The 24,642-nt window shown below is 48.6% G+C and overlaps 9 protein-coding genes across 9 annotated transcripts; 4 read left to right on the top strand and 5 right to left on the bottom strand.

The window, feature by feature from the left end:
- Window positions 1-1,390: 1,390 nt before the first annotated feature.
- Window positions 1,391-1,762, bottom strand: VFPPC_18252 (hypothetical protein; the record flags this gene model as incomplete). Its single annotated transcript, XM_022429895.1, has 1 exon — window positions 1,391-1,762. One exon carries the CDS (start codon window positions 1,760-1,762, stop codon window positions 1,391-1,393), a length of 372 nt encoding a protein of 123 aa, XP_022285482.1.
- Window positions 1,763-2,870: 1,108 nt separating this feature from the next.
- VFPPC_10095 (ankyrin repeat protein) lies at window positions 2,871-4,094 on the top strand (the record flags this gene model as incomplete). Its single annotated transcript, XM_018288528.1, has 3 exons — window positions 2,871-3,188; window positions 3,250-3,550; window positions 3,613-4,094. The coding sequence occupies 3 exons, from the start codon at window positions 2,871-2,873 to the stop codon at window positions 4,092-4,094; spliced, it is 1,101 nt and encodes a 366-aa protein (XP_018137971.1).
- A 347-nt stretch (window positions 4,095-4,441) lies between these two features.
- VFPPC_10096 (glutathione synthetase ATP-binding protein) lies at window positions 4,442-6,480 on the bottom strand (the record flags this gene model as incomplete). Its single annotated transcript, XM_018288529.1, has 2 exons — window positions 4,442-6,375; window positions 6,435-6,480. 2 exons carry the CDS (start codon window positions 6,478-6,480, stop codon window positions 4,442-4,444), a joined length of 1,980 nt encoding a protein of 659 aa, XP_018137972.1.
- Window positions 6,481-6,912: 432 nt separating this feature from the next.
- VFPPC_16826 (hypothetical protein) lies at window positions 6,913-7,065 on the bottom strand (the record flags this gene model as incomplete). Its single annotated transcript, XM_018294579.1, has 1 exon — window positions 6,913-7,065. The coding sequence occupies one exon, from the start codon at window positions 7,063-7,065 to the stop codon at window positions 6,913-6,915; it is 153 nt and encodes a 50-aa protein (XP_018137973.1).
- Window positions 7,066-8,105: 1,040 nt separating this feature from the next.
- On the top strand, window positions 8,106-10,129 carry VFPPC_14717 (FAD binding domain-containing protein; the record flags this gene model as incomplete). Its single annotated transcript, XM_018292485.1, has 4 exons — window positions 8,106-8,161; window positions 8,232-8,512; window positions 8,567-8,836; window positions 8,895-10,129. The coding sequence occupies 4 exons, from the start codon at window positions 8,106-8,108 to the stop codon at window positions 10,127-10,129; spliced, it is 1,842 nt and encodes a 613-aa protein (XP_018137974.1).
- A 3,071-nt stretch (window positions 10,130-13,200) lies between these two features.
- VFPPC_10099 (C6 finger domain-containing protein) lies at window positions 13,201-14,688 on the top strand (the record flags this gene model as incomplete). The annotated part of the gene is made up of 1 exon (XM_018288531.2): window positions 13,201-14,688. One exon carries the CDS (start codon window positions 13,201-13,203, stop codon window positions 14,686-14,688), a length of 1,488 nt encoding a protein of 495 aa, XP_018137976.2.
- A 169-nt stretch (window positions 14,689-14,857) lies between these two features.
- On the bottom strand, window positions 14,858-16,405 carry VFPPC_10100 (FAD dependent oxidoreductase; the record flags this gene model as incomplete). The annotated part of the gene is made up of 2 exons (XM_018288532.1): window positions 14,858-16,296; window positions 16,357-16,405. 2 exons carry the CDS (start codon window positions 16,403-16,405, stop codon window positions 14,858-14,860), a joined length of 1,488 nt encoding a protein of 495 aa, XP_018137977.1.
- A 733-nt stretch (window positions 16,406-17,138) lies between these two features.
- VFPPC_10101 (N-methyltransferase) lies at window positions 17,139-18,350 on the top strand (the record flags this gene model as incomplete). The annotated part of the gene is made up of 3 exons (XM_018288533.1): window positions 17,139-17,512; window positions 17,569-18,257; window positions 18,310-18,350. The coding sequence occupies 3 exons, from the start codon at window positions 17,139-17,141 to the stop codon at window positions 18,348-18,350; spliced, it is 1,104 nt and encodes a 367-aa protein (XP_018137978.1).
- An 882-nt stretch (window positions 18,351-19,232) lies between these two features.
- VFPPC_10103 (nonribosomal peptide synthase) lies at window positions 19,233-24,340 on the bottom strand (the record flags this gene model as incomplete). Its single annotated transcript, XM_018288534.1, has 2 exons — window positions 19,233-20,206; window positions 20,272-24,340. The coding sequence occupies 2 exons, from the start codon at window positions 24,338-24,340 to the stop codon at window positions 19,233-19,235; spliced, it is 5,043 nt and encodes a 1,680-aa protein (XP_018137979.1).
- Window positions 24,341-24,642: the final 302 nt, after the last annotated feature.

Genomic DNA, 24,642 nt, shown 5'->3' with positions numbered 1-24,642 from the left:
ACATGGTGTTCTCTTCTTTTTATGTCAACTTCTCGAAATGGGCCAATAGGGTCTTCACTGGACTTTGGGCTTGTCGCCTAATATCTAAGACCGCGTCGTAGCCCATGCTTCCGCCTGGGCCATCATCCTTGATCCAAGATGAAAGTGACGTTGATCGAAAGGACCGTGGGCTTCCATTCGTCGCTGCCTACTAGATGCCGATAGTGTCATTCGTTCGACATTGGGCCGTTTTTATAGCGAGTTGGTTGGCAGATAGCAGCCTCCTATGTTCCATCTACATCTTGACTTCAACAACTGTTACAGCGGGTGTAGGTGTTGTCCGCCTGGCGCATGGCTAATTAACCGTCCGTTGAGTCGACTTTCTGCCAATGCAAAGAGTTTTGACTTTCTGTTTGTCGGGGCTAAACGGCTCTTGGCTCCCAAGGCACTAGAAAGTTGGCAGAGTGGCAGTGCAAAGAAATGCAAATTGTGAAAAGGCAAGATTGCAGAATGCAACCAGCCGTACTCCGTACCATTCTTGGCCAAACCTTCGGCTCCATTGCCGGAGTGGAGACAGACAGGAGATGACTGATTTCTCGCAGGAGAGCCAGTGATCGTCTGGCCTGGACCTCCATGGGCCCCCATGTGGATGCGGACAGCCATCCATCCAGGGCCATCTCCAGAGTTTCGTGTTGTTCGTCGTTGGGGATGATGTGGATACTCGCCTCATGTTGAGTCGAACGTCTTGTGAAAACAAAACGGCAAGGTCCGCTGCTAGTGCCATTCAACTTCCACATTCTCACAAGCCTCGTCCGTTTGTTGCATCATTTTTGGGAGCCAAGTATTGACCGGTCCACTCGTTGGTCCAACCTGGAAGATGCCCGATGCTCGAATTTTATACCGCAACCTGATTCCCCAGGCCACGTACTGGTCAGAGGAGTTGCAACTCCCTTCTTGACGAATGGTTCTTCCAAATCATCGTTCAAGGATTTACTCGATTCACCAGTTGACAGGTGCGGTCGTCAATACTACCGAAAAACGTCCTGAACAAAGCCGACTTCAGCGATCGAGGGTCTCGCAGTGGCCATGACTTTCGCCCACGCCCTCCTTCTTGGCTCGGCTTCCGGCACCGACGATCTGTGAGTTTTAGTTACACAACATACTGTCCGTTTTGATCCTCTTTTCAAACCCGTACACATTGTCACACCGCTGGTTGCCGCTGAGTTTTAAGACCCCCTCCAACGTGGCTGAGTGACTATTTGGATGAATGTGCTACGCCAGGTCGGCTCGGTCATTTTCCGGGTGGTTCACATATAATCCATTGCGTAGCCATATTTTATCGCTTGATTTGATGCAGAATTTTCTCAGTGTAAGTTTCTAGAATCTGGGTCAAACTTCGTCTGGCGGTGTCTTATCCATGTGCCTGACTGTCGCGTCGATGGGTGTCGCGAACTAGACTGGCAGATGTTGCAAATCGTGCCACATGGTGTATGGGGTATGATGTCCTGGCTAGTCGATCAAGCGGCTGTTGCTGTGGTTTGATTCGTTTCATCTGCTGATGGCCTCGTAATATCGATGCTCGCCAGAGGGCTGGAACGTAGCCGTGGACATGTGTCTTTGGGGATGCGTAGTTTGGTGGTGTTGTGAATTTGACGGCTGGCCGACTGATAACCGACACCTTCGTTGCCGAGGTCTGTGAACTCTCCTTCGGAGGCTCTAATTGTAATGGTTGGTTCTTTTCGTTTCCCACCAGTTGCGATTCCTTCATGTCATTATAATACATTTGCGTGGCTGCGTTGAGGGTTTGAACGTGTGAATTGTAGAGGTGCACAGGAGGATGCTTTTATTCAATTGGGTAGGTTGTGGGGGCATCGCAGTCAACCGATCGCTCCTTCCCCCAAGACTGACAACATCTTCCCACCACGGAAGAAAACTTTCAAGTCAAAACTCGATTATTTCAAGACTCAATATTTCCAGCGTGTCTTTGATTATAAAAAGGAGAGACAACATCACTCTGGTTTAGAGACTCACCAGGAAGTTGCCATTTGGGAACACCTAGGCTGTAGGGTACGTAACTTTCCACGGCCGCGAATCAGTTGTGCTCGCAAATGCCTTTTACCCTTGCCAGACGGAGAGTGCAAAAGAAATGTAAGCGGCTGTGGAAAAGTTACGGAACCTTGACAGTGTACTGAGTGGCAAGGCCGCGTTGTTTCCGCATCATGTTGGTAACCATATGGCATGACCTGCAATCATGTACTCGGCATGATTATATGAGCACCTGTATCCTACGCCCTCTACTCGACAATACCGACACATGCATGGCTTTGGAATGTCAGTCGAGATGTAGCCGCTTGCATTTATTAGCCCTGGGCAACCATACCTCCAATTCAAATGTTGGCATCCAGAGTCCAATAGCACTCAAGTGCTAAAACTCAAGTGCAATGGCCACTGTAAATGCCACAACAGGAACATTAATGAAAAGTAACCAGCATGACGGCAACTAAGGGTCCAGATGTCCCAAAACATGATCGACGCGGCCCCACCTTGGCTGCATCCCTGTCGCCTTTTGGACTTGGAGATGCGGATGAGGATGCTGCAGATGCGGCATCCCCACTTGTGATTTGACGTCAGCATGATATTTCCTGTCAAGCAAGGCTGCTTGGCCAGAAGTGTCTAAACCGGCTGCCTGCGTCTGCGTGAATCGTCATCATACAACATTCTCGCCTCCAATACACGCAATCCACCTTTCAACATTTCCCATTTCGCATCTCCCCACGATTCACATCTCCCCTCGGCATCTACACATCACACCAACCAAGCTTCACAGCCCTGCCTTGCCAGGGTCCCTAATGCTCGAATTCTTCGTGTCCCTCGTCTTCTTGAGCTTCATCATGGCGCACATCGTGCCCAACATGCTGCTCGCCCGGCTGCGGCAGATGCCTCTTCTACCACAAGATCGCGAGCAGCCCGAACCTCAGCCCTCCGACAAGACAGACACCAACGATGGACTCTACCACCCAACCCCGATTGACATTGTCGTCGTGCGCACCATGCTCACCCGCTCCGTCAAGTTACCGCCCGATTTGGTCGACGCTATTTTCGACTATGCCGAGTACTGGGCTCATTCTACCAACGTAATCGACTACCAGGCAGAGCAACAGGAACCTCTACGGATTAACGGGTCTTCCATGTCCGAGGATAAGTTTTTGGTGAGTACCGCCTACACCTCCCAGGATAAGACCAGTCAAGACTAACTTAAAGATTGTAAAGCTGCGCTCATACCCCATCGGCTTGACTGGCATTGAAGGTCAAGACACCTTGTCCAAAGAGTTGGCCTACGATACGCGAGAAGCGATGCCTCGACCCGCAGGGACCGACCATGATCAAAATTACTTTGCCAGAGTGGCTAAATACCCGACTCCTCGACTGATACATCCTGTGCGCAAGGTGGTATTTAAAATTAAGAGCCATGACCAAGGCTGGGGTGGCGATGCGGAGGCGAAGGGAACATACAGAGCTTCGTGGACGTGGTTTGAAGCTGGACTGGAAAGATTCGACGCCGCGCATAAGTGTAAGGAAATCACACGTCTTGACAAACCACCTGTCAGTGGAATCTTGCTAATGTTCTCTAAGGCGACCCACAATGCACGCGCGATGCACGACAAGAAACACCCGGGTCAGATTCGCCGAGTCTCCCCGTATGCGCCCTCCGACCAATCTATCCAAACATTGAACAGGTCCAAAATGACCGCGAAGGTGACGGTGACAACAGCAACAATGATTCCGAGAACAAAGAGGCCGAAGAACCAGAGGTCAAATATAGATATGTTCACCCGCTAGAAGGCCAGGCTGAATGGGAAATTCACAGAAACAAGTCGGCAACAAGCGACTGGCAGGAACATCATGTTACATGGTCGTACTTGGACGATACTAAGGCAGATTCTGATGCTGGCAAGGCCCTCGATGATGCTGGGCGCGGACGAGCCACGGGCGATGGGTCGTTTGTTCGCAGCCTACTATTGGGCGACGTCATTACCGTCTGGGGCAAGGCCCGATTTGGAGGGTGGGTGAATAATGTGGACAATGTGAAGATTGAAGTATTTTGGGCGGTTTAAAGTGCCAGACGTTTACACCGTTAGAGGAGATTACATTTTCTACTTGTAGGATCAAAGGGCTGGACCCCGACCATTTGGGCATTGTTGTCAAAGATATCCAACGTGAACATGTCCATGCGTCTACATCGTCTAGTAAACTGCACGCTTGACCGATATGGCTCGCTGGACTTGTCAACGTCGGGAGACATGTGGGAAGTTTATGTCCATCCAGGTTGGCATTTTTGTTTGCAGCATGGAAGCGATTTTCTCGTGCAAGATTGCTAATATTAAAGGTCGGAAATCAGCTAATATCTAATTCTTCATCAAACACCAGAATTCTAGTCTACTACCCAAGAGTCCATACATATTTAAATAAACGAATAACGAACCTCCTCACGAACCTGCCTCGCCAACTCAAGCGCATGGTCTCTCCCCTCCCTCGAAAACACATTAAAGTACGCCAGGAACGTATTCCTCCCCGTACTCGGATGAGGAACCTTCTGCCCCCTCTTCACCAGACACGCACACCGACTAATCTGCTTAGCGAGATCAGGCCGTCTAGCCTTAAGATCGGCACACACATCCTCTGAATCGAAAATACCCTGACACGTAACAGGGTAGTCGACGGGGATGAAGACCATGATGCAAGTATACTGGGGACCGAGCTTATACGGCTTCGATAAAGCTCGAACTCGCTCCTTGTCGCTGACGCCAAGAAGTAGCGCGAGACCCCAGTAGTCGATACCGTATGTGGACTCAATAATATAGGAGCCCGTCATGCCGAGAGGTCGTGGGTTTATTTCGATGAGCCACGCTTCTGGAGGGCGGGTTGTCTTGGCGGGAACGAGGTCGGTGATTCCGTTTTGGAGCCTGTACTCCATTGATGAGTACTGAACTCGTCCTTCCAAATGCATTATACCATCTCTTAGACCAAGACTTAGCATTGTGTTGAGGAAGCTATCGCGGAGCAAGGCAATTTCATCTTGTGGGAGGATCGAGGGGTAAACACTATTCAGTTCGTGGAAGTTGCTGTGTGAAGTGGTCGAGTGGCCGTTGATGTCCGCGGACTTGGGAAGATCATCGCACACTTCAAAGAAGAGAATCTCGCCATCTTGCAGAACAAAGTTGATGTCAACTTCTGGTCCCTCGCAGTATTGCTCAATGACGAATTCGTTTCCGTGGCGAGAGTTGTCAATCACTTGGACAGCCGTGGTAAGCGCCTCGATGTTGTCAACACGGGACACACCTTCTGAGCTCCATCCGTCGCAGGGCTTGACAATAAGTGGATATGGGAGTTGGTGCTTATTTGCGATGTCGAGTGCATCCTCCAGGTTGAATGCGTTGTATGCAGTGTGGCCGACATATTTGCTAAGGAGGTACTTGTTCGTTGCTGTTCTTAGAGCTTCAGGCGATGCGGTTTTGAGACCTAATTGCGGTGCAATTTCCGCTATGTATGGCCAGAATGAGTCGGCAAAGGTGATTATTCCGTCTACCGGTTTGCCATACGCCTGGACTGATCTTAGGATGTGGTTGCCGACTTCGGCTTCGGGCGGATTGGTTATTCGAGTTGGGATAAATGCTTCGCGCCAGTGCGCGTGCTCTTCCTTTTCAAGCCAACTACCCCCATTGTCTAACACGACGAGTTTAATACCGAGCTCCCGTGCTGCAATGTAGAGACCCAGCCCGTCTTCTGGATGGGCACTATTCGCATCTACTAATACCAGCGTTTTTTGCGGCGGCGTTCCGGGGAGTATCCACGGCAGTGAGAGTCTATTGTCTAGATCGGACTCAGCTGATAAAGACAGCGTCTGATACTCGGCTTGAATGTCTGATCCTGGTGTTTGATGGAGAAGCAGGCCCGCTGCCGCTGAAGAGAAGATGGCGGAGAGGCTGGCTTTTGTGCCTGGCACACCAGTTCCGGAGTAGGTTTGCAAGGGCTCTGCAAATGATACTGCTGTCTCAACGTACTCGGAATCTCTGAGACGTAGTGGAATGATATCTGAACGTGTGATGTATCCTTGTTGTAGAGGGATAATTAGCTTTACAAGACGGCCGTGGTGAGTTCCACTTGCTGTGGCTTGTAGGCATTGAAGCAGGAATTGGAAAGCTTTTGGTGATGTGAATGACTTTGAGTCTATTTTTTGGGTCGCGTCGTCGGACACAATGTAAATATCGTCTAGATGATTCAAGACTTCAATAGGGCTTGAAACCAATGTTTGTTGGAAACTAATGTCTATGGACTGCCATGAGTTCTGTGCAGGCGGAGAGTCAAGCAAGCTCCATGAGGCTTCAAGTAGAATTGCTATGAAAGAATCAGCGGATTGAATAGCTGGGGCATCTTGAGTGGTTCAAAAGCCATACAATCATTCTGTTTTGAGTGAACTTGTAATTTCTGGTTCACTGCCATCTCGGCTATGTATTGACTGCTGTGATCTGGTACACCTATGAAGCCAAAGCCAGTCAGAATTGGGGCATTAATGAAGCATGCAAATATGGAGAAATTGAGTACTAGTTTCGATTTGAAGACAACAATGACACCAACTTACTAGACACAACAAGCCCAATAAATTGTAAATTGCAACTTGTTCTACCAATGTAACTGCAATGAGTGACTCAACGCAGGAACCAACGTCGCAGCAAGGTCACGCAATCGCAATAATCCGTCACGTGAAGTCTTACATTGCCAGGCTCCTGCACGTTGGTTGTTGTTTTTTCCCGTAGAGAGCCGATTCTGGCCGACCGAGTCATCATCTTGATCCTTCGTCTGACGGGCGACGATGCCGATGTCGTCTTACGAAGAGTCACGTCCTATTTCGGAACCGAAATGCAACCCTGCCGACTATTCGGCGGCTGCTGACCGGAACACTTTAAACTTGCGGAGATTCCAGCTATCAGCAATCATTTGATCGAATTGTAAGGTAGACAAATGTGTCGAGGGAAACTTTGAGGGCAAACGGTCAATTGGGGGGTATCTTCGTGAGACTCGTAGCATCTCATATCATACTTCTTCCTAGTGTCTGATGTGTTCTAGCATCCATCTCACCCGAATCACTTGCAATGACTTCGGTCAGCCGTCCCAATTCTTCCTGCATTGTCTCTCGTATATTAAATGTCAGACATAAAGCTGCTATACGAGTTTGGGACTTTGTTGGGAAACTGTGCTACCACTTGTCAGTACACGAATAATGCTGAGTCAACTGAGACTCCTGGGGTCGCACATTCTGCGCAAACGTTTGGCGGGAACGTGGTGATGGGTTTGGGCGATAGTGTAATTACTTCTGAAAAGAGTTGCATGACCAATCTCTGCTGAAGAAGCCGATTCATGAAGACTTTGACTCGAAACTTACCGTACAACGTAATTTGACTCCGGGCTGCCAACTATGGAACAAGTAAAATGTAGGCTCAGTCTTCACTACGCCCAGCAGGGAAACCATGGTGGTCTAAGGTCGGTTCTCAAAATATATTGGGATAATCATGCCATTTCCAATGCGCTTGGGACCAATCACCGGTTCCGTATAAGTGAAGCTCCCGTACCATCAACGACCCGTTTGTGTGCATTCACATTCAGACGGACTTGCCCAAAAGCCCTGGCAGGCTGGTTAATTGAAGGTGCTTCTTGATGATCCGCTTCAAGGAAATTCCCTCACCTACTCTACTTATTTCACTGAATCATGACTTTGACAATGGACGTAGTTAGTGGCGATGGTTGCTGTGAAGACGATGGACTCTTGATACGCTGCGAGCCGAAAGGTTTCAATCCCAGAACAACCGCCCCGTCTATTGCGGACGTCTTACGGAAACTCTTCACTCTCTCCGACTACCAACCCGCAGCCGATGGTTCGGAATCGGGTCGGTCTATGGCTGACTGGCCCACCGAGTTTGAAGCATGAAGTTTGCTGCAATTGTCAGCCATTATTGTGTTATGAATCATAACCCAAGTAAGCATAGACTCATACGCATAATACCAAATCGATAGACAGGTCTGCAAGTTGATCTCTGTTGCAAGCCTTTGCATTCTGAACAAGAGCCACGATGTCGCCGGTCAGTGACCTTGTCGATGTTCTCATTATTGGGGCCGGGCCCGCTGGGTAGGTTCTACTTCTACACAAGGCGGTTGAGCAAATTGATGAATTATTTTCTAACTAGCCGCCAATAAAGCTTAACAGCGGCAAATTGCTTCAATGGTACCAACCTGAGAGTCCGAGTAATTGATAGGAAGGATGGCCCGGAGAAGGCGGGTAGAGCCGACGGACTCAAAAGCATATCCCTCGAAATATTAGATACATTTGGTATCGGTGACACGATTCTCAAAGATTCGCAGAGATGCGAAGAGATTGTTCTTTGGAATCCTGACAAGAATGGCGTCATTAAAAGAACGATGACAATTGCGGACAAGGTCGAAGAACTGATGAAACCACGAGAAGTCACGCTGGACCAGGGTACCGCCATTCACAGACGCATCTCCTGCGACTACTGGCTAACATGATCTACAGGACGAATTGAAGCCGTCATGGGTGAAAATCTCCAAAAACATGGGAGTGTCAAGATTTCCTGGAACACTCAGCCTGTTGACGTGAAACTTGACTCTAGGCTTAAAGATGACCCGGAATCATACCCGATCACAGTGACTTTGCAAAACAACGCAACAGACACTATAGAGACGATTTGTGCAAAGTATGTGATCGGAAGTGACGGTGCTCGGAGTTGGCTGCGCAAGCATCTCAACATCAAGTTCACGGGAGATCTAACAGACTCAACATGGGGTTCGTAACTCAACCAAAAATACATTAGCAGAACTGGCGCTAAACTCACATTCTACAGGTGTGTTAAACATGATACCAAAGACCAACTTCCCCGATATCCGCAAAGTCTTCGTCGTCCATTCAACCCGCGGCACCGTCATGGGCGTCCCAAGAGAAGACAAGCTCGTCCGATTCTACATCAGCATGGACGGCGGCCACCGCAACACATCACTTGATGCAAAGAGCGTCACCGCAGAAAACATCGTCACTGCCGCGCAAGCTATTCTTCATCCGTATACTCTTGAGGCAGGCAACATCCCCTGGTGGTCAGCCTACTGCGTCGGACAACGAGTCGCCGACGAATTCTCTCACCAGAACAGAATATTCCTTGCTGGAGATGCCGTTCACACTCACTCACCGAAAGCTGGTCAGGGTATGAACACCAGTATTCAGGACGGGTACAATATTGGCTGGAAACTCCGGTACTGTCTTGAGCGCAAATGTGACACGGCGCTACTTTCGACGTATGAAAGCGAGCGTCGTCCGATTGCACAGGCTCTGATCAACTTTGATAGAGAGTATCTCGAGTTCTTCGCCAGAACTGACACAACCCATGATGAGTTCTTGAAAGCATATGTTGCGGCTCAGAAGTTTACAACCGGAATCGGGATCCAATATCCTACCTCGCTGGTTGTGCAGACGATGGAGACACAGGCGCAGTCACATTTTCTGGCTACGAAATTGGCTCATGGAATGCGTCTCCCGGATTTCCAAATGGTGAATCAGTCAGATGGCGTCCCAATTCGTGCTTACCACCGATTAAGCTCTGACGGCCGCTTCCGCATTCTTGTGTTTCCCGGCGATATTGCTGAGGGCGCTGCTACGGACCGATTCAGTCGTTTGGGAGACAGGCTTGCCAAAGGCTTGACTCGAAATCCTGGAGTGGAGATAATCACAGTTCACAGTTCGAGACGTGCAGATGTTGAGTTGATGGATTTGCACCCCGTTTTCAGGCCCTGGGATGATGAGAATGGGTGGAACTATTGGACTGTGTACGCTGACGACGACAGTTATCACGATGGTCATGGGCATGTATATGAAAGGTGCGGAATTGATAGAAATACCGGTTGTATAGTGTTATTGCGACCTGATGGATATGTCAGTCTCATCTGCGGCTTGGAAGATACTGGTGCTATAGAAGGATTCTTCGATAGGCTAAAGGTGAAGGAGGTAGTCGTGGACATTGGGAAAAAGGAAGTCAACGGTGATATAAGAGGCGATGTTCTTACTCTTGGATCTCTAATTCAGGTTTAGCATACGTAGAGATAAGTACTGGACTTGTCCAGATGTCGTACATCGGCAACATCTGTCGAGAAATGAGAGTCGCACATACAGTCCGTGGTCAAGTCAAGAGAATCAGGCTGCAGTGCCTTTCCATGACAACAGGTTTAGAGAAATCAGCACGAAAAGTATTAGTATCCCGTGTAAGGTCTTTGTAAACGGAGTTTAGTCGCAACCCTCTAAACTATGACATTTTGCATGCCTTTGCAAAACAACTCTAGTATAGCTCGGCCGAGATGCCATCACCAGTTTGCCCTACTACGAACAGAATCTTGCATCCAGGCATTGTCACATCCTTGTTGTTATTTTACAACTTTTAAAATGATGGCAGTGTGGCAACAATCGTTGACATAAAGCAATCGCGATATACAAAACATCCAAGGCAACGTCCACCATACCACCCAATCCTACGCTTTGTTTGCCAACTTCCGCTACCGGAAAGTAACACTGCGTCAGGTCCTGTGCATAACGACACCTGGAGTTGGGTGGATCAGATATTCCGGAACCTGGGGTACTGCAGCTTCTAGAAATGCAGACCACAGGATGCAGCTATTCCGTTGGTGTCACTTACTTCTTTCATTTCTTAACAGGAAATGGCGAACCAACGGTTCACCTGATATGAATGAAGCCCACGAAGATAATTTTGACACTGTTGCCACATCAGCAGTACAGTCGTCTGTTTCGGCATACTCTTCAGTAGGCAGGTAGCCAGCGGTGAGAATACACCGAAACCCTTCGGATGTAGCCTGACGGTCGAATCTTATGAGCAATTTAAAAGTTCGTCTAAAATGAGCAAGTCCGGCAACCAACTGCGACTAGCCCCCAAATCGCAGGCATTGTCGATTGGACTAGAAGCTAAAGCTTTCTGGGCTGGCTACCATGTCCCCCGACTGTTCCGTTTCTCTATATGCGGCTTGGTAGCTACTTGCAACATAATCCGTGTTGTGTAGAGTGATTTGAACGCAGGGTTCGAGTTGAAGACATACTGTTAGTTACCAGAACCCAAAAGAACGCCTGGTGCCGACCTCGTCTCATTGTAGGCGCTGCCTCGGGGAAAAGCCGCGTCAGTAAATCATCAAAAATTGACAGTAAATTGCGTGCTATAGGCCATTAAAGCTGGATGTTGATTCCAATCAAGATGGCATGTCTTCTACATCAGCACAGGGTTACTTCGGTCATCATTAAACACGCCGCACCTGCAGGCGATCGCCAGAACGATGGCAATCCACAACGATCCAAGAAGATACGCTCGTCAAAAGTACTACTGCATAGTCCTGGCCAGCTAACATGGGTTGTTTCGGGCTTATGTCAGACTGCAAACAATTTCAGCCTCTCATATCGAATCTGCACGAAAACTGGAGAAAGGGTCCCATCTAAGACATTGACCTCCTCTCCTGGTGTTGAGAACCTGGTGGCGTTGCGGCCCATCTTAATGGCAGATCTTGGCGTGCCGGTTCCGCGTGGCTCTAGATAGATCCTTTGCGTTGACACAAGCTTTTCTAGTACTGGTGCCTATGGAGTATAGAACAGGGGGATGAGACCAAGCCTCGGACTTTAATTCCCAGTACGGTTCCGAGGCGGGACGTCATCTCCAGTTTCTTGGGGCTGTGGCGATTCCCGCTGCTGACCGGCTCTCGCGGCCTGTAGTTTGGAACTAACGGCACCTGCTGGGTTGAAAACTAAGCGATGGCGGGAAAAGATAAGAGCATGCCATTCTGTGTTAGACTCCAGTTACGAGTTGGGAGAGTGCAGCAACAGACCCTTAGTTGGCGGCCAAAGGAGATGTTGGTGAGGTGAAAGCAGGTCCTGGTTCCTACAAAAATAGAACTCTAATGTCTTTCATTATAGAATTTCCGTAAACTAATTCTTCAGTTACTCTCTGCCCGACTCATCCTGTCTTAAAGTCTGCAGCCTGGGAGAGGTTCCCTAACCCCGGTCAAGTTACCAGGTTCCAAGGAAGCTAGGGCAATTGTTTCTGCAATGAGAGGACGAAAAAGCTCGCACCGAGCCGTCCCGTCAGCAAATGAGCTTCCGTTCCAGTTGCGCCACATGCAAAGAAGGTCTCTGACCCTTGGAAACTGGCTTCTGAACAGCTGTTCCGCCAAGCAACTCAACGCCACTTCCCGGGTTTCAGTGGTGTTCTGCAAGCAACAAAGTCCAGATCCAAAGCCAAGCTTTGACACCTTAATCACCTTCTCTCCTTGGACAGACTTTGTTTCGCTCTTTCTGTGTCGTTGCCCAAGTTGATTGAAGAGTCCTCCGTACATGCCTTGCAAAACAAGTGTCCATACTGCGGAGGACCTTGACGACGCTAATCAACGTACACTTGCGGTTGGACAGGTTTTCATGTGAAATTTGTCAACTTGCGGAGAGTTGTCTTTCCATCACAGGAACAGAGCACTCACCTCGGTTGGAGTCGGTAAGCTTTATTATACCGCAACCGTAAGCGTATACGTCTCATCTCATCATCCATAGAACATGAGCGTGTAAGCGGGGCGGCGGCAAGGTGAAAACAAACCACGCTCGCCATGTAGGTCAGCTTGGATGTAACTCAAGTTGTTCTGTCCTGCCTCATTCTGCCGGTGTTATCCACAACGAGCGAAGCCACGAGTCTTGGGGTTCGACCTTTTAGTATTGATCGCGCCATTTTGGTCTATTCTCAGCAGAGTCATTGGTAGAGATCAATATCTGGGAGTCATGGGGGTACTGTGAGTTGAGGAACACTCCACTTCCTGACAATGCCATTCCGAACTATGCCACCCAACTTAGTGTAAAGTAGAGTAGGTATACTGCGGACAAAACTTTCCGCTTGCGGTCAGATATCCAACAACCTGGAGAATGAAGCAGGAGCATACACTAGTGACTGACCCGCTGGTCGGCAGATGAACCACTGACACAGCGTATAGTTGACATGAAGGTCATTCCATCCGTCAGTCTATCGTCAGCACCACTTATATGTAAGACCCTGTCTCTCAGCAGTTTAAAAGCTTTTACGTTCAGGAGTTTGCTTCTTCTTCTTCGTTGATAGATCTACGTCGCTGACGATGAATGCCGAAGCTAGTAGACGAGGGGCCTGCGATCGTTGTCGTGGTCAGAAGCTACGATGTGTTGGAGCCGCAAAGCCAATATTCAACCCTGTTAGTCGCTTCCTGCGTAACGAAGTACCTTGTGATCGGTGCAAACGAGCCAAGGTCGAGTGCTATAGTGTTAGGCCAGCTCCCAGGAGGAACACAGCTTCTGAAAGGACTCAAGATACTACACTTGACTCACAACTGGTGCAAGAGAGAAATAGTCGCAGCTCAATCCCATCACATGCTGCGGCACAATTCAACCCTAATTCAACTACTTCAGCAGCTCGATATGATTCTCTTCCTGGCCAGCATCAACCAAGGAACTCTGTATCCACTCATTATACACATCGGAACCCGAGACAGCCACGCGATGCAGACTTACCCTCTGCGATTCAGTCAGCGACAAATGACTGGTCGTCGTACCCTACCGAAGACGATATGGACTGGAACGATGTGAATCTGGAAACTCCTGGCTGGATGCTCGACACTGATCGAAACGTACACCCGGACTCAATCATGGACAACACAACGGACCCAAGTCTGATTGAGTTAATGAGCAAACCGCCTTCGGTAGATTGGAGTCCACGACAGTTTGCAGCCGATGCCAATTCTATACATACAGAATCATCATCATCAGGGAAGGTATCTTCCCACACAAGAAGAACTTCGCCACTTGTGCCTCCGCAAAACACCGAAACAACAAGGACAATCGTACAAGAACTCGCCAAGCTGAACGAAAAGCTTCTCCGCGAAAAGAACAACCTAGAAGACACTTCTGGTCAAGACAATGTCGAGTCAGGCACTCAATCTATCGGTCATACACTGCAACATTGTCGAGAATTCCTCTCTATTCTCCAGCGTCTTAGGCAGTCATGCTGTGACGGTGACTCTGGAGGTATCCGAGAAGACTCAAGATGGTTGATCGGAGTGACAGAAACGCCAGAAATTCCCTCGTCTCGCTGTGGATCGTCCACTTTATCTGTATCCAGCAAATCTTCACTCGCATCACCATCCAACGCTATACCTGCTCTTGAGATACCGACACTCTTGTCCATGTTATCTTGCTATGCATATATTTTACAATCCTACGACCATGTACTCACCCCCATCCTAGAGTCTATTACCCAGCCTACGCCTTCAGTTCCCCCGATCCTATCAGGCATTCGACTTGATGGATTTGAACTTGATGGTGATTATGTGCTTCAATTGGAGTGCTTGACAAGTGTTAGCTTTAACATGTTGGAGAAGATTGAGAGTATTTTAATTGGATCATCGAGACAAAGTGGTATTTTTAATCAGGCTAGGGGAGGGCTACTACGAGACAAGCTTGTAAGCGGTTGGATTGATGTACTGTATGACCAGGATGAGCATCCTTTGTTGCCGCATCGTGGGGGGAAACGGGAGGTGCGCGCCAAACGGCTTATTCGCGAGATTCAAGCCGCACTAAAAGTTATTGATTAATGATGTTGTCATAAAATCTAGACTAGACGCATGGCGGACTTGGATTCTGGCGCGCTTGGGTGGGCAACACTGTTTCTTCAGGGAACCAATGCAAAATATTTGCTTAAATACTCTGTGAATTGATCCCTTGCTTCTAAACTAAAACCACCTGTTTTCTTTACGCGTGAAATTACTTCACGAGTTCTGCCGGAAACTTCCACAACTCAACCAAATCATCCAGCGACGGCGTTGCCTCACCCAACGACGACGATTCCACTCCACGATGATGCAACGCCAACGCAATCACCTTCTCACCAATAATAGGAAGAAACTTGAAAGCATGGTCACAACCACCCGTAGCAACAAACAAACTCTTCCCATACGATGGGTGGTAGTCCACGATGAAGTTGAGTGTCGGGGTGTCGTTGTACCAACACTTGCGTACCCTCGTGAAAGGTCGATTAGCAATATTATTCAGGATGACATCGCACTGCGCATGGTCAAGAGTATTGATGCCCTCAAGACCAGAGGGCCCCAAAAGCTCAAGAAGGAAAAGACGGAAATCAGCCAGCGTCTTGAGCATCTTGTCCTCCTCGTAGTCCACAACGTCGCCGAGTTCTGAGATTGTGACGTCTCCCCCGAAGCCGTACTTGGGATCTTCTTCCCATAACTGCGCAGGTGTGCGGCCGGATGGGTCGACACGAGTCTTGACTTGGATGCCTGCATCTTTCAGGACATCTGCCATGCCGCTGTAGGAGAAGTGGCCGAGCTTGATGCAATTGTCGTGATCTGGACCGACGGCAAATACACCACGGTGGGCATTAACAATCAAGGGCCAGTTTCTTCGTTTTAGTTCCTTGCTTTCATCTTCGGACAGCTGAATGTAAGCAGCTACTTCGCTGTAGACGTCGCAGAGCTTCGGGATCCCCAGAATGTGTGACGTCTGACTCCCAGCAGCAACAATTGTGAGATCTGCATGCACGGTCGATCCATCTTGTAGCTTGACGCCTTGGATCTGTGTACCGTCGTCCGATACAAGAAGGGTTTCAACATGACCAACACGGAATTCCACTCGACCAAGGCGGATGACTTGTTGTCGAAGCCACTCAATGCTAGCTCCAGCATTGGCCCAGCCGCAGTCTTCAGAGATGTAGCCTCTTAGAGTATTCGCCTCTTTTCCTTCTACACGAAGAGTCTCTGGGAGGGTCGTAGTATTTCCGAGCTCAACGCGAATATCTTCCAAAGAGTCAAGGACCTTGAGCGCATCTTTTCCTCCCTCAGTCATTTCGCAGCTGACCCCATATGCGGTTTTGATGTAGTTCACCGTATCTCCCTGTCTTTTGGGAAGGAGTAGAGAACTACCTTCTCCGGAGAACAATAGCCGTTGCTCAACATATCTCTTATCTTGTCCAAAGTCGGCCCTCCAGTGCTTCATCGCCTCACGGGCGAGGCAAGCGTAGGGACCATGGGGATAGTCACGGCGGATCACGCGAGAGGTGTCGGCGTTTGCTGCGCCGGGGTTCTGGACAGAATTATTGCCAGAGTTGGGTTCGAAATTCCATCTATCCACGAGTATTATCTTTGAATCGGCAAATTTGGCATCGTGGCTCATGGCATATGCCGTCGAGACTATGCAAGTGTATGTTAGAATCAGGGAAGAGCATTAGTTACAACTAGAAGTTTACGTACGACCGAAAACGCCTGAGCCGACAATTATTACCGAGAGAGGCACGGCCATTTTAATTCGATACTCTTAAATCTCTTCTTTTAGATGATGTTGTCGAAGTCTTGCAGTCAGGGAATTGAAAGCTATGTTGGGCTGTTCTTCCTACGTTCTACACTTCTGTAGCGAGTATATAACTATTGACCATGATTCGAGTAACCATGAAAGGATGCGTTGCATCATGCAGCACTACGCTATGCAACACGGAAGACCGATACCTTGCCGAATGAGCCTGGCTAGTTGTCGGTGCCCACGCTTACTTTGTTCGGAACAGAGTGTGGAGTGCCCTAAATACACAAGTTGGGCAAGTCACAAGGAAAGAAACAGTACGAGGCAGAATGGTAAGGTAACAGTTGATTGGAATAAGGTAAGTCAGTTTGGAGGGCTTTGGTGAATCGGAGTAAAGCTATTCGGTTTAGACACTGCCTGCTGGACAGTATCAAATATGTTCTAACTCGTACGCAGTAACAAAGAAGTGAAAATAGGATCGTTCGAGTTAAATACACAGTCGATATGGATTGAGCATGAGCAGCAGCTGCCTACCTAGATAGGTTCTATCCGAAAGCACAATCCGTATAATAAGACCGTGGCCGCTTATGTGATATTTCTATGGGTAGCAGGATTGCGCAAGAGAACCTAACACTTTCAGAGTCTTTATATCTTCATAACTATTACACTCTGTTCCTATCCTTGACATCTTGACCTGTAGTTGTCTACCAGTTGGCTCAATCTTTACTTTGTCGACATCATGGCTTCAACATTTGCTTTCACAAGGGATGTTTTCACTTGGCCAAAAGCCAGGAACACCGATGAAATCAAGCCGCAAAAGGCTCATCGGCCTCAAAAGCGTCTCCGTGCTGAACGAATACCACTTCATGATGTTCGTCAACAACCCACCGCTCAGAGCCTAGTTCCCAGCATCGTCGATGGATTATTGTCCAGCCCTAGGGAGCTTCCAGCACTGCTACTCTGGAATGATCGCGGCTTATCACTTTTTGATGCTGTTTTGGAGTCTCCAAACTACTATCCCGCCACAAGGGAATGGTCACTACTACACAATGTTGTTCACAAGATCACCCATACCATCTCCTCTGGCGACCGGCTGATAGAGCTCGGTGCTGGGTAAGCAAACACACGCCGTCAAGACTCAGACTAAATTGCTCATTCCCAACCCACAGAAACATGAAGAAGACAGCCCTTGTGCTACACACGTTACAAGCGCAACGCAAGCACATTCAGTACATTGCATGTGATGTAGATCGCACCGCACTGAGACGATGCCTTCGCGAACTGCAGTCTCTGTTCCCGGTAGCAACATCAACTATTAGAATTCAGGGTTTATTAGGGACCTATGAGGATTGCGCAGCATGGCTAAAGCCCAACACCAGCAATTCTAATTCCCGAACAACACTCATGTGGCTCGGAAACAGCATGGCAAACTTCACCCCCCACGAAGCGTCCGAATACATTCGCAGCTTTCTTAGCAGCGGTTCATCATTAATAGTAGGATTGGACGGCAGTCAAGATTTACGGGAAATTGCGCAATCATACGAGGCACAGTCCAACCGAGACTTTGTCCTGAATGGCCTGGTACATGCGAATGAACTATTGGGCACGGACGCGTTCGATGTGAACGATTGGGAATTCATGGGGAAATGGAACCCAGAGCTCTGGATGCACGAAGCTTTTTACGTGTCTCGGAAGGATCTGACGGTGAGTATTGCCGGCGAGGAGTACCACTTCAAAAGGGGTGAGACGATGCGGTCGATTAGAAGTGGGAAGTGGCCCAAAGGAAAGGTACTTGATATTTGTAAGCACGCTGGCGGGTCAGTGATAGAGAGTTGGATGAACGACGATGAGTCTTATGGTATGGAACTTGTCTTTTTACTGAGTTTTGGATGAAAACTAACATTGACTAGGCATATATTCACTCAGGGGTAATTACTCTCACGACAGCTAGACAGTAACTTTCGCTTACTAGAGACAATTTCGAGACAGAGCTAGTTAGATTTTATTACGCTAGAGTACAATCACAATTTCGCAAGAGATTCTATTGAGTGTGTTGGCCAGCCCCCGGCCATGTACATTTCAGTCCCATCACAAGAAATGGGCGTCTTCATCTGACTGCATTTCTTTTCTCACATAAGCACGTTAATATTGGACACTTCTGCTTCTCATAGAATGTATCGGGCCATAAGGTTTCGGTGTACGGACACTCGGTCGGGATCCAAATTGTCGATCTTCGGTCAAGATGTGGAGCTTCGGGCCGAACTTCCATGAGGCTTTCGGCCGACGGGATGTCTCCCATGAGGATTCGGTAGCACTCTATTATCACTTGCAACAGGAGTTCGCACCCGAATGGCTTGTTTGGCGAAGTTTGAAGTGCTGGTTTGATCGACATGTTAGTGTCTTAGTCACTTATACGGCTTACCGATGTGTGTGGTGGTCGACCACAAACTTGCGCAAGTATCAGAACGAGATACACAAGACACATAGGCAAATAATTACGGTTATTTGGCCCAGAGAGAGATAATTAGTAATATTATATCAAATATAGTAAGAAGTTGAACAATTTTCACGACTGATTAGCGAAATGGCCAACAATTCAGGTTGGCTGTTTTATAGGGTATTAATGATAACTTGAACCCCAGGACCTGGCTATGTGAATTCAGTGACCTGGCGAGTTGATAAAGTCAATTAAGTAGGGCAGAATTATAGAAGTTAATCTAGATGAGACCACAAAAGCCACGCGTTTAACACTGCGAGAAGTGAGCAACATGAATATAAGAATCGCTACAAGATAACCCTAGCTATCATGATGAGAAAACCATCATTTTGCTTCCTACTTAGCTTCTTTATCCAAAGTAGCCACAACCAAGTCAAGCTCCTCACAAAACTCCTTCACCTCAGCCACAGTATTATAATGCACAAAACTAACTCGAATCAGCCCATCCTCGTCCAACCCCAACACATCATGCGTAGGTCTCGGAGCCCAGCAATTCCCTGACACAACTCTAAACCTCCCCTTCTGACAAATCTTATTCGTAACCTCAAGGCAAGTCTTGCCAGTAACTCGAAACGTAACCACTGGAACACGTTTACTCGAGTCGGATGACTTTTCGCCAAAGATGCGGAAGACATCCGGTCGGCGTCTGAGATGGCCGAGGAAGATTTCCTGTAGAAGCGTCTCCTGAGCGACGATGTTCTTCCAACCCACTCTCTTCAAGTACTTGGTTATGGGAACCAAGGCTGCCTCTAGCTCGAATGAGTTGGCGCCCAGTCGTAAACGCCAGTCGAGGCCAGGCATATCACCGAGGAAGTAATGACTTATACCTTGTAACAGGCGCTTTTGCACGCTACGTCGACCGTAGAGCTGGGCGACATGCGGGCCAAAAACCTTGTACCAACTGAAGCAATAAAAGTCCACATCAAAGGCCTTGACGTCGATGGGTCGGTGAGGCGCATATGCGACGCCGTCGACAATGACGATGGCGCCGGGGATGGTGTGAACCAAGTCGGCTACCTGGCGGATGGGATGAATTGTGCCCACCACATTAGACACATGGTTGCAAGTGACGATTCGTGTTTTAGAAGTCAATAGAGGTTTTAGTGTTTCCACAGACAAGCACGGGTCGTCACCAGGTGGTGGTGCCCACCATTTGATCGCGATGCCTAGATCCTTTGCTAGTGCAACCCATGCAGCAGCGCTGGCTTCATGGCAGAGATTCGAAACGATCATTTCGCAATCTGAGTTGAGATGGGGCTTTAGTGCTTGACCAAGCATGCGAAGTAGGAAGGTGGATGTTTGTCCGAAGGCTAGTCAAAAGTTAGTTATACTTGAATTCCCGCATGTAATCCTTGCCGTGCAACAGCAAACTCACCAACTTCGTCAGGCTCTGCGTTCATGAATGAAGCGAGTTCAGCATATGTACTCATAAGCTTTTCTGTTTTCTGTTGGCTCTGCGGGTCGTTTCGTCCCAACTCATACGGAAACGCAGTCATGTACTTCTGAGTACCGTCAATAGCCTCCTTGTGTAAGACTGTTCCAGCAGCATTGTTGAAAGCCACAACGCCTTGATGCAAAGCTGGAAATTCTCGGCGTACTGCTTCAACATCAAAAGCGTCTCGTTCATACACTTCACCATCCTGGGAGGACGCAGGAGTTGCTACCGAGCTTGGCTGAGGCAGATACCCGACTTTGAGGAGATGTCGAATGTTTGCTTTGATAGCAGCTTCGACTCCGTCTGTTGCTTTGTCCGGTCCATTGAGAAGTCCGATGTGTTCATCACTTGTATCCAGCATATACATCAATGGGAATAGAACATGGGCTTCCTGTTTAGCTGTCACAGCTTGGCAAACTCGCGAAAGCCACTCCTGGCGACGTAATGGCTGGAGATCGTAGCCAAAGTTTTGGCCGAGAGTCGCCCACAGATCCTTGAACTTGATGCCATCCAGGACTTTCACAACTGGTTTGGTGTTTGCTTGGAAGACACTGTCCAGAATCGAATGTGATACGCGAGTGACGTCCGAGATGAACAGCCAGCTTTCTATGTCGTTCTCGTTGTAGTATCCAATATCGACACAAGCGGCAATTAATCTCCAAATGAAGTCAGTCTGATTTGCGACACCACGATCCGCATCGCCAATGATGAACCCTGGCTTGACTACGCGGATATGCTTCACCTTTTGGGTGTCCTGTTCTGAAGCGAATCTTTTGACAAGAAGCTCTGATACTGCCTTTGAGCGAGCATAGCCAGACCCGTTCAAAGCTTTGGTAACGTTTTCTTCGTCACCAGCATCATCAAAGCTAAGTTGTTGCCCACCGGACACAAAAACAAAACTCTTCAGTGGCTTCACGCGCTCGTTTACCAATCGCAGCAGCTCAACAGTTGGTGTGACATTTGTGGCTTTGAGACTGTCGTAGTCCAAGTTGTAGTGAACCTTGGCACCATTGTGAATGATTGCATCAATGCTGTTGGGAGATTGCCCTCGAAGCATTTGCAGCTGTATGTCGGTGAGCCCAAACTGGGGTTTCTTCAAATCGCCTTTCCAAACATGGAGTCTGGATAAGTAGGATTCGTCCCACCATCCAGCTTCAACGGCTCTTTCAACAGTTCGCTCTGTGGCTTCTTGATCTGTTGGGGCCCTGACGAGAGCGTAAACATGGCAGTCTGACTGAGCGAGCAACTGGTGAACAATTTCGATACCCAAAAACCCCGTTCCACCTGTCACGAACACACTCTTCACGTCCGAGTTGGAGTAAGATTTAAGCGCACCAGAGCGAATGGCTTGAAGTTGGATATTGACCTCACTCTCAACGCTTGCCAGGTCAATGATTGTCTCTTTCTGACTCGTAGTCCGCCTCTTGTCCACGATAGAAGCGATTGAACGAATCGTTGCCCGTGAACTTAGAATATCCGCCATGGGAACCTGGACACTATGCGTCTTTGAGATGAACATGGAGAGCGAAATGATTTGAATTGAGTCGATGCCTCCGGCTTGGAGGTTGAAATCTTTGTTTTCGCAACGCTGTCGGCGAGTTGCATCATTTCCGGATACAAGACGAGCATACTCTCTCGCTATAGATCTAGCGGTTAGCTCCTGGCTAAGCAAGACCTCGCCCTCGAGCTGCAGATCGATGCCTGATCTCACTTCATCAATCTGCAATTCAGAGACCCATCGATTCACACGAGCCCTGTCAAGCTTCATGGCACTGTTATGGGGTATTTGATGAACAATTAGTAACTCGCTGGGGATCATATAAGCAGGAAGCGTGGAAGACAAGGCTTTCTTGACAGTAGATACGGTCAAAGAAACATCATGCCGTATGGAAAGTATTCCATCAACTCCCTCGGCGTTGTTCGTATCGCATTGAACGACTGCGACCAGTTTGTCTCTAAACTGACCCGTCTTGGGGAGAGTTACCACGCATGAGACCACACGATTCTCTACACCACGAAGATTTCGCAGGTGGTGTTCAATCTCCTTCAGCTCAATGCGCTGCCCGTGGAATTTAACCTGGTCATCCTTGCGACCAACAAACTCCATCCGGCCGTCTAGCTTATCTAGACTCTGATGAAGGAGATCGCCCGTCTTGTAGAACCGTTTCACATCGTAACCCAAGTCAGCTGCCCAAGACGGACTCTGGATTATAGCCGCCTTCGACTTTTCAGGGGCATTGAGATATTCCGAGAAGAGAGTCGGACCGCCAACGACTAGCTCACCGACTGCTCCACGAGGAGCAAGCCTATCATGGTTTTCCGGGTCGACAAGTACACAAACGGAGTTACCTCTCGCGTAACCCAGAACTTCTGGGCGTTCATCAAACTGTACATCCCCTTTCGAGGTACCAATAATGAAACCCGTTTCTGCCGGTCCATAGCCCTGAAGCAGTGTAAGGCCCTTCACATTCATCCACTTCCGAGCAATGTCTTTCCTCAAGGCCTCTCCTCCAAAGATAAGCACCTTCAGAGTCGGAAAGTCCACCGGGTCAAGTAAATCAGCAAGCGATGGCGTAATGAGTGCAAGCGTAACCTCCTTCTCCTTGCAAAACTTGGCGAGATTGAATCGTCGTTCTTCCTCGCTGGGGACACAAATGCAGCCCCGGTATGTCAATGTGGTGAATATATCCGTCATGAAGATGTCCCATGTCGATGCAGCGAACTGCAGAGTTCTTGCGCCCTCGTATAAGAGAGACTTGCCCTCCGTTATCATGCGAGTTGAACTTGCACCATGTGATATGACGATGCCCTTGGGTTTCCCTGTTGATCCTGAAGTGAAGATGACCATGGCAGGGTTGTGCGGCCGAACGACAGGTAGTATTGGAATGGTTGGACTGCCGTTCCTGCTAGTGTGTATGGTTTTTGACGATATTTGAACGACTTTCGGGACAAGATTGACAAATCTTGAAGCTTGTTTAGGGGATGTTACAATAACATCTGCCTTGATCTCTTTAAGTATCTCTTCAGCTCGGCCATCCGGTTGAGACGGGTCAATGGACACAATGGCGCCTCCGGCCTTGAGAATTCCAAGGACGGCAACAACCATCCACATGCTCTTCTCAAAAGAGAAAGCGACGTATTTTCCTGGCGAAACGCCACTGCTCTCAATAAGCTGAGCTGCTAGAACGTTTGACAACTGATCCAATTCAGTGTAGGTAAGAGATCCATCCCACGCTGACACGGCCTGAGCATTGGGGGCGAGTCTGACGGACTCTTGAAAAAGCTGGTGTAAACACAGTCGCTCTTCGAATAGCGGGTTCTGAACCTCCTCCCGAATGGCTGTCTGGTCCGCGGCGCTGAGAGATACTCCAAGTTGGAGCCCATGGCTGACACTTTGGTAAACTTCCAACAGAGTGTCCCATACTGAGCCTGCAAACACCAGAGGCACTATCTCCTGGCTCGTGTGTAGACAAAGGTCTGTAGAGTTTCGCCCATTCCACTGCAAGACATAGCTGAAATCCTTGTCAACGACGTCGGGCCCGCCAAATTGGACCAAAGTATTAGCTTTACTTGCGTGATCCGAAGAAACATAAGGCTCAAGTCGCAGTTGAGGCTCGACGCTTTGCTCTGACGAGGGTCGTGACCACTGTGAAGTCACCAGTTGTGCAAATGATCCAGTGTGGGCATCATTGTCTCGTAGTTGGCCGGAAACCACGAAACAGACGGTATCAGCAACCGCATATAGGTGAAGTAGTATAGCCCAGGACTTGATCAGGTCGTTCTCCGTCTTTGCGCTGCTAGACAATGCATCGATGGATGTAAGTGATGTAGACTTGGTCAAGGCCAATTGGTTCGAGGTTGCCGTTGAACCGTTCAACAATGTTGGTAGGTATGTCGCTAGATCCTCAGTTTTCGAGTTTGCCCCTTGTGCTTTATGTCCATTGATGTGAGAATAATTCGCCTCGACATCCAAGCCGACGTGGCTGGTACGAGTGCTGTGTGAGGACATGGTATTCGAAGTGGAAGATACCATTGCGTTATACAGAAGGCAGTATCACTGAGCAGGTACATAAGAGTTCTTATTCTAGTCTTCCTGTCGTTGCTATCTTTGATCTTATAATTGATCACTTGTGCTGTATGTTGGTGGATCGTATTCCATATTTGGGTCTTCGGTGTACGTAGCCCATATCCTCGGGATCGGGCTTACCCGTTCGGGCTGCGAGGATGACACTGGTAAGCCGAATTGACATGCCCTCAGAGCAAACAGTTTAGGTAAGAGCTTAATTTGCCATGCGGAATGAAGAGCGGCAT

This window comes from Pochonia chlamydosporia, chromosome 4 (genome assembly GCF_001653235.2).
Source record: "Pochonia chlamydosporia 170 chromosome 4, whole genome shotgun sequence".
Lineage (NCBI taxonomy): Eukaryota > Fungi > Ascomycota > Sordariomycetes > Hypocreales > Clavicipitaceae > Pochonia > Pochonia chlamydosporia.
The sequence above is the reverse complement of the archived record's forward strand: the minus strand, read 5'-3'. Positions and strand labels throughout refer to the sequence as shown.